Consider the following 8,554-nt stretch of genomic DNA (forward strand, 5'->3'; position numbering starts at 1 on the left):
ACAGGAGAACACAACTGAGAAAATAAAAGCATCTTCCTTAATTGCCAGAGGTTTTGGTGATTTCACGACCACAGATAGACATAGAACACCAGGCAGCATATCATTAATGTTTACACTCCTATGACTAAGCTTGAATGGCAGGATTAAATAACTACTTTTCCCTTTCAAGGGTTTGAGGATAGATTTATTCTAAACTGGTGAGAGCAGGACACAGGAGTGTGTGTTATTTCTCCTTGTAGTAAAAGGTAAATTTGAAGGACCAAATACCTCTGGACTATAACAGTAATTTAGTTAATATTAATTTCAGTATAATTATTTGAATAAAGTTATTCACATCTACAAGCACTCAAAGCACTGGCTTCCCACTCAATCATGATAACAGCACTACACGGGGTATTTGTTGAGACAATGCGCACGGATGCTTACCTCTTCATTGATATACCAATATAGAGATGTATCCTTCAGGACAAACCAATATTTTTTCCATTTTTGGGAGAAATAACTCTTGGCATCTTTCTTTTTCCAAAGCCAGCCTTCACAGTCCCCTCGACCAAGATCTTTACATGAGATCCGTCTTTTGCTTTTTCCAGGAATAGGAGCTGAAAATGACAAGTTGATGTGAAAGCATTTGGCTTGTCCACTAAATCAACAAGGCAGGTAGCCAGGCAATAATATGCTTTTGCTTAAGAAAATGAATTAAAAATTTCAACCTCTATTTGCCATGAATAAATTATTACAAATATTCTATTTCAATCACAGTCTATACACGGCACCACAAAACAATACAAAGCAAACCATGTTCAGCACATCGCAGAGTTCGTATTCTTTACATTAAAAAACCCCCAAAACTGAAAACCCCAAAACAAAACACAGAAGAAGACATTATAGAGAAAAGAAAGGCAAGATTTTAAAAGTAAGAAAAATAGTTATTTGCAATTTTTTGACAAATTAATATTTCACATCAGATTAAAGCACCCAGCACATAAATTCATGTACTTCTACATTTGCTGCCAAATAGAACTATGCAAGTACTTCATGGGTATTCAAAAACCTCTTTGCAGCTCCTTTTGCAACTAAACAGTTCTTAAGGCCTTCGTACTTTTTTAAGAAGTCCTCAAAGGAGGATAGTTTACTCAAGGAATTGTTTTCAAAGGAGGACAATTTACTGTGATATAAATTACCTGGCAGCTTAGGTAATGAGCAAGGACTTCAGTAGGACATTACATGCACACAGCTGGAAAAAAACAGCACTGGCCTCGAAGAAGCTAGAATCTAGGTATTAAAAAAAGGTAACGGCAGATATATGCAGGCAGAGGAGCATTAGAAACTATGAGATGTTAGTAATGGACTAACACCTTCAAAATCTGATCAGCTGAGCTAAATGTTGGATTGGAACTAACAAGCTCTAGATCCTCAAATACTGCAATACCGTAAACATTAATGTTGGCAGTTCCCTTCCTTTCAACACATGAAAACATATTTTTTTTTTACCTTTATTCTTCTTTTTGCTTTTCTGCTGTAGAGAAGACTGCTGAAATGTCTACAAGAAAATCAAAACAGAAGTGAAAATACAGTGTTTATATTCAACCACATCCCTATCATAAAAGAAGCGTACGTTGTGAACACTGAAGTCATCACCATGTAACACCAGCCAACAGACTTCTAGGCGTAAGAATAAAGGTAATTTTAGTTCATCTGTTCACAAGGTTGTAAACGAAAAGCACACAGTGAAAGATCTTAAAATAGACCACAAATTAGTTTGACAAAACAATGTAGGCTCCTCTTAAAATGGTTATTCTTCTTTCCTTCTTTTATCGAGGAAGGAATGTCTCCCTTTGGTTAGTATGATAGTGAAGCTATACAGCCTGCATATTTCTAACACATAGTCTAATTAAGATCTTCTTGACATAAATATGTAAATATGCAAATTAACACACTGCCTAATGCAAGTGTAAAGGCATTTATGTGATGGTGTTTAGAACATTAGACAGTTTGCTCAAAACCGAGACTAATATTTTTGAAGACACCAATAAAAATCTGTAAAATCACAACCGGAAAAAAGTCTCCCAAATAAATACTCTGAAATAGAAAACATCTTATTTTTTACCAGATTTTGACTAGATCCAGTTGATCCACTCCCGCGAACCAAGCCATTGCCTTGTCAATAAGAAAGAATGGAAATAATTCCTTTACTCGCAATCATAGCTTATTATAAATGCCAAAACATATTAGCATATTTTATGGTCATTTCTGTTAAATACCCTTGGGTCCAGAAATCACCACCACTCTAGTGAATTAAAAAAAGTAATCTGTAATTAATCATGACAAAATTTAAAGACACGATTTTGTTTGGTTTGAACTTTAGCTTTCTATACACAAATGCATTAGTGCTGAAACTAAGAAAAGGCAACGTTAGTCTCTGAGTATTAAAACCTCTTTTGTCCGCTTACCATGAATCAATACAAAAATCAAAGCTTTTGTGCTACTTGATAAAAATAAATCTAAGCAAAAGCACTGACAGCCCTGTGATCTCAACTCCTGTTCCTAGCAGATATGACAAACCCTCACCCCAGCTTGTGAGGCTTCCTGTTCAATCCAAAGAGATGCTTCTCTTTTCATTTTCTCCTCCCCACTTCCTGTATACCCGAGCTCACATGGAGGAGGCTGAGGCTCAGCTTCCCAGGGATGTCTTGCCTCACAGCTGATACTCTCAAGCAGCAACTACTAACGTGTCTGTGGGGATTAACTTCCAATAAGACAATAACTAAGTGTAATAAAAAAAAAAATAACTGACTCAGTAGATGTTCTGATCCCTTATAGACACATCCCAAGCAAGCTACTCAACTGTATTGGCACCTCAGATGGTCAAAATAGGTCTCCACTGGGACAAGGAAAGGAGCCCATTTGTGTTCATTCCCTGGCTCTTGTGGTTTTTTTTCTTGCTGCTGGTATCAATTCAACCAATGCCAGCTCTCAGCAAGCCGAGACAGCAACACCATCCCAACTTACGCTACATTAAATATTTTGACCTGTGTAGGACTGAGAGATCATTATGTCCCAGGAGTAACAGAATGACTGGGCAGAAGCATGTAAATAATTCCCTCTTAGATGCTTTGAAAATCTCACCTAACTCAAAGTGATCATAAAAACACATATACGCAGAAACCCAAAACTTTAACACTTCTCAGGTCACAACTCAGACAATTTCATTCTGCTTGACTTTTCTGCATCAATATTTCCACAGTGCCAAAATAAAAAAGGAAAGCCTCTGCTTGGTTTTCGTATAAGTAATTCTGAAAGCAGGTGAGAACAATATGAAAAGTCTTCTCTTTAAATGCTTCGTCAGTAAACTGAACCTGCAAACATGAGCTCGCACCTCTTAACCTCCAAGTCAGTTTTTGGGAAGAAAGAGTAATGAAGGGGTATCAGTTTTTAATAGGAAGACAGCATGTAATTTAGACATCTACCTATTTTTCCATACATTATGTCATACTGCAAAGTAGAAAGGTTTTATTAAATTCAGTTACTATTCTAAATTAGCTCATTCAATTAAACTATAATTAAGAACAAAATCTACAACTGAGTGAAGTTCCTGGGAACTATTCATACGACTTTAGTGATTTTAGCTAACCCTTTAGATTATTTTACATAGACTTTAGAATTCAAGCTGGTTTATCCTTTGCATAACTAGCACAGCTCTTTTTTCCCTTTAACCAGAAGATGCAAAAGCACTATGCATTAGACGGGACCATCACACTCACATACATAATCCAAAAAAAACTCAAGTGAGGATGAAATCTATAAATGCTTCTTCTGATGCTTTTTTTAGAAAATCATCAAATGCTATTTGCGACCTCTTCCCAGTTATTAGGTAATGCTTAATACCATTTTCTCATTGCTGTTTAGAAACACAGAATGGTGAAGGAGGTCATGTCCTTCCTCCTGTGAGAGAAAGGTTCGCTTTAAAGCAAAATTGGATCACATTCTTCAGGGCCATCTCCAGCCTAGATCTAACTATCTCCAAAGATGGAGATTCCACAATGTCTTTAAGTGACCTCTCCTAATGTTGGCCATCACAATGCTTCCACTTCTGCAACTTAATTCTGTGATGTTGCAAATATACAAATAATACAAGCACTTCTTTTTAATGCTATGAGCCCTAAAAATATGGATTCACACTAAAGACAGAAATTTAATTCTGCTAAAGCAAGTTTGCTGCAAGACACTTGTTTAATGACTCGCCCACGAGGCCGGATTTCAGTGTATGTTCATTGCATTTTGATTTGGTTACATCTTGAGCTTTGAACAACTGCTTTCACATACGTCTTTGTCCCAGTTTCCAAGAATTCATCTCTCCTACTAATTCTGAAAGTAACCATGAAAACAGCACTCTATACTAAAGAAAGTTGTAGTAACTCAAAATAATTAATAAAATGGGAACAAGACTGCCAGTGAAAAGATGAAATAGATGAGTATTTTAACTCAAATGGAAATTGTCACTCCTGAAGAAAATTTGAAACTGTTCAATCATATTCTGAATAATATGCTTTCCAGTTGCCCAAAATACAATTATCCAAAAGTAAGCTGTCACTTGATGCTTAACATATATCAAAACTCCCTTGAATACCCCAAGCATCAATTTTTTTAATGCAATAATCTTCTCCTGTAATATGTGATGTTGGAGTTTGTTGAACTTAATAATATACTCAAACTAAGCCCTTTATCGATGTAAAATATCAAAGAAACATTTTAGGTATATGCATGTCTGCCTGTTATCAGCATCCTCCAAAGTACACATATTTTGAGAGGAACAAAACATAATTTTTAAAGGGATTTTTGCTGCGTTTCTGTTTTTCTGTGGTATGTTTCCTTTTTCTTTATTTCTTCTTCATTAACAAAGATAGCCTACCTTTAGTCCTATCTTTCTGCACATCTCATCAGCCAATGGAGACTTCATTGTGCACTGAAGAGCCATAACAGTCCCTCTCTTCCTGCAACTGTTCCTTATCAAAATTGCTGTGTGGGTTATATTTACTGTAACACTCTTCAAAATGATTGACAGAGTTCTGAAAGCCTATCAGAAGACTGCACAGCTGTAAATAGCAATCTGCCCCAGGGTATGCCTTTCCACGCTTTTAAGATTATAGCACAGAGTAAAAATTACTTCTATAGAGTAAAAACCTTTCAGGTGGTGGCTCATGCTAACAAAATGCTAACAAAATATAGCTGTTATCTGTTCCTTTACCAAGAAAATAATCACATATAGATGTACAGTCAACAATATCTGCATGTATACAATCATGCATCAACATCTTTGTATGCACAACACTAAATTTTCAAGAAATTAGATTATAAGGGTTTTCTCTCATCCTCAGAGTTATCCAGGTTTCTGTACGATTTCAGCTCTTGGGATAAAGTATAAATTCTTCGTTAGTACCACGTCTTCTGCATATTTGCTCAGAAGAGAAACAAAATTGAAGTTAGTTATTAACTTTCAGAAGCCTAAAAATGCGAGTATTTATTACAAACTACTTAGTAGTCATTGATAGCTCTCAATTTGGGAAAACATATTTAAATAGAAGTGTTAAATAATCTAAGTTTCAATTAATTTATTTGTTCAGTGCTCCACAGGAAACTTAATAAACTGATATTCCAATGCCCACATTAAATTGGGAGTGAAACTGCCATCAGCAGAGATGAATATTTAATAAAATTCATGTTATGATGAAAGTTAGAAAATTTCTCTTCCATTTGATACCTCAAATAAAAGCAGATGATAAGTAGACTGGCTATCAAAACTATTGATTTAGGAGGACTGGTTATCTTGCCAAACTTCAAGAGTCTGAGAAGGAAGTCTAAAGATTTGGAGTAAAACTATTCCTATATAAGAACTTCTCTAAGAACTAATGTAAATTCCATGTGTGACCAACAGAACGTGACATCCATGCCCCAAAATTAGGTATATTCCAACAGTTACATGAACCCCTTCTTGGTTACAGAATTTGTAGGTTGCCCAGCCTTAAACTTTGACATAGGTCTATGAAAAAAGACTGCAACTGAAGCTTCTCTGAACATCTGGATTGCCCATAACAATTGGTACTAAATTTGACAGCTCCTAAAATCTTTCAAGTGCTTATTTGTTTCTTCACTTTTCCTCAGAGATTTTCCACCTGTTCATTTTTGGAAAGCTGGAAGAGAGAACCAGGATATAGAAATAATAATCTCCAATTCTTTTACCCGAATTTGAGCTCAGTCTGATTGGGAAGGAAAATGGCAGTTATCTTTATAGGTTTTTTTTGAGAGCTCAAGTCAAATTCAATTTTTCTCACGCTGCAGGTTTAGACACTGAGGAACTATTTGCAGTCAGACAGTTCCCCCCTGCCACTGTAAGATAACTTTCTCTAGCTTCAGCAGAGAAGCTTGTAACATTTCTGATTACTGGAACTTTCTGCTGCAGATAGAAAAGCCATTATCTGGAAAAGAAATGAAAGCTGGTGCTGCCAATTATTTGATTGATCTTTCACACTCAGTACTTTTGAGAACACTGTCAATGTTCTGTTTTCATAGTTTTGATACACCACATATACATGTTTCTCTGCATTTAGTGTCTTGACATCCAAAATTTGTGAGCTAAAAAAAGTGAAAAGGGAGAAAAATTCAAAGCTCTTTATATTACATTGCCACGCTATCTGTCATTATTAACAACTCATGCCTAAGGGTACTCTGAACAGAGGATTTTGCCAAAATCTATTCTGTTCACCATCTTCCTGTTTAGTCTCCATTAAGAGCTAATGATAGATAGTATGAATTACTTTCATGGATATTTCTGGAAAGTATGGTTTTCAAGGACCATGTTACAAAGTTCTGACGAGAGAAGAACCCTGGCAGCTCAGAAAGTTTGAAACCTTTGCCAATCAGCAGCAGAATTTCATTCACAACTGATAACTATTTCATTTACAGCAGATATTGACCTGCTATTATGTTTAGCCCTCAAAATAAGCAAAAAGATTGCTGTCTGTAGTCAGCTAGGTCCTGAAGCTAGCTGAGCCCACACAGGGCATCCACAAGGCAGTTTTTGGAACAAGAGCTGAAGTTGGTCCACACAGGTCTTTACTGGCACAAGAGAGAAGAGGTGAGGCATGCCTTGATGCTCTGAAGGAATCAGTTACCGCAGCTAAGGGTCAAATGAAGCATCTGTGGGTGAAATTACACCCAAAGGGGAACCTACTAAAAAGTGGGATAAGGAAAGACTATGGTCTAGATTTCTGATTCTCTTTAGGAAGGCAAAGACTCTACTGCTTTGTTTCAATAGACTTGGGTTCAGAGATTGCTAAAAGAACAAGCACCTGCAAAAAATCTCATGCCTGCATATGTGATTTCCCAGGTCATGCAAGGTGTTTCAGGAAATACTCCTGTTCCTGTAATCATGAATTCTAAGGCTATTACATATCCTAATCTATTCTCTTTTCTTCTTATATTTTGCTGAATAATTGTTCACTTTTTATTTACTTTTGGAGCTTGAACTTCTCTTGCATTCAACATTCTTTGATTTGTCTGTGCCTGCAACTATTTAATTCCCCCAAACACTACCAAGTGGGACTAAGTTGTGAATAAGTGAATAAAGTACTTTTAATATGCTGCAAGAGCTGTAGTTTAGACAACCATTCTAGAAGAGGGGCTTCAGTCTGAATAGGTAAAATGCAAATATGGTAAATAGGATGGTCCATGTGAGAGAAAATCTAATACAAAAGCACAGCAGTGAATTTATGAAGGCAGATCCAGAAATATTTCCTATGCTAAAGTCACAGGCTGATGACAAAACAGTCATCATATGTGAGTAATTCATAACTCCATGGTGAGTTGGAATGAAAAGTGATTTACAGACAAAGGATGCCAAAATTGATTAACAATGCCCCGAAACCTTCAGTCTTGCCTCCCAAAAGCAAAATGTATTAAATCAAATCTTGATAATTCCGCTCTCCCTGCACAGCTTGCTCTGCTGTTGAGAACACTCTATAATAAAAAGACCATAACTAGGTTTAAAAGGACAGCATTTGCTAAGGTTCTAGCTAAGACATTTAATTCTAAAACACGGTTTGAACGTTATATATGAATAGACTTCTAAAAGGGAACTTTTATAGCACAAACAAAATAATGTCAACAAGTAAGGCAGAATCTTTATACTAAATATCCTGTAGATATTTCTCTTGTAAATGGCAAGTACCTCAGACAGAGGGAACCATTAATCACCGGTTCTGTCAAATGGGTTGTGAAAAGCACAGACCTATTAACAGTCACTGGAAGAATTAAACTCAGAATCTATGGCACATCCTATGTGCTCTATTCCTCCTTCTCGCTTACATTTGCTTTTTAGAGCAGCAAAAATGTGTTTCAACATGAAGGTGTTTACACATGAATGTGTATTTGCAAAAATTGGCAAAGCAATAATTCTCTTGGCAACAGCAAAAATGTTCATTTCAGACAAGGTAATTTTCTACATGTACCTGACAACCAATAGCCCTGTTTCTGTTCCTAATCTTTCTCTCCTTTCCCT

At 36.2% G+C, this 8,554-nt stretch overlaps 1 protein-coding gene across 1 annotated transcript in view; it reads right to left on the bottom strand.

Annotated features, from left to right (window-relative positions):
* The window catches only part of CNKSR2 (connector enhancer of kinase suppressor of Ras 2), a gene marked incomplete at both ends in the record, with an annotated part of 119,132 nt that overhangs the window by 17,505 nt on the left and 93,073 nt on the right, over positions 1-8,554 (bottom strand). The window contains 2 exons of the mRNA XM_009867382.1: positions 427-599; positions 1,492-1,540. Coding sequence (XP_009865684.1) covers positions 427-599; positions 1,492-1,540 — 222 coding nt within the window. The remainder of the gene's footprint in view (positions 1-426; positions 600-1,491; positions 1,541-8,554) is intronic.

Source organism: Apaloderma vittatum, unplaced genomic scaffold (assembly GCF_000703405.1).
Source record: "Apaloderma vittatum isolate BGI_N311 unplaced genomic scaffold, ASM70340v1 scaffold3904, whole genome shotgun sequence".
NCBI lineage: Eukaryota > Metazoa > Chordata > Aves > Trogoniformes > Trogonidae > Apaloderma > Apaloderma vittatum.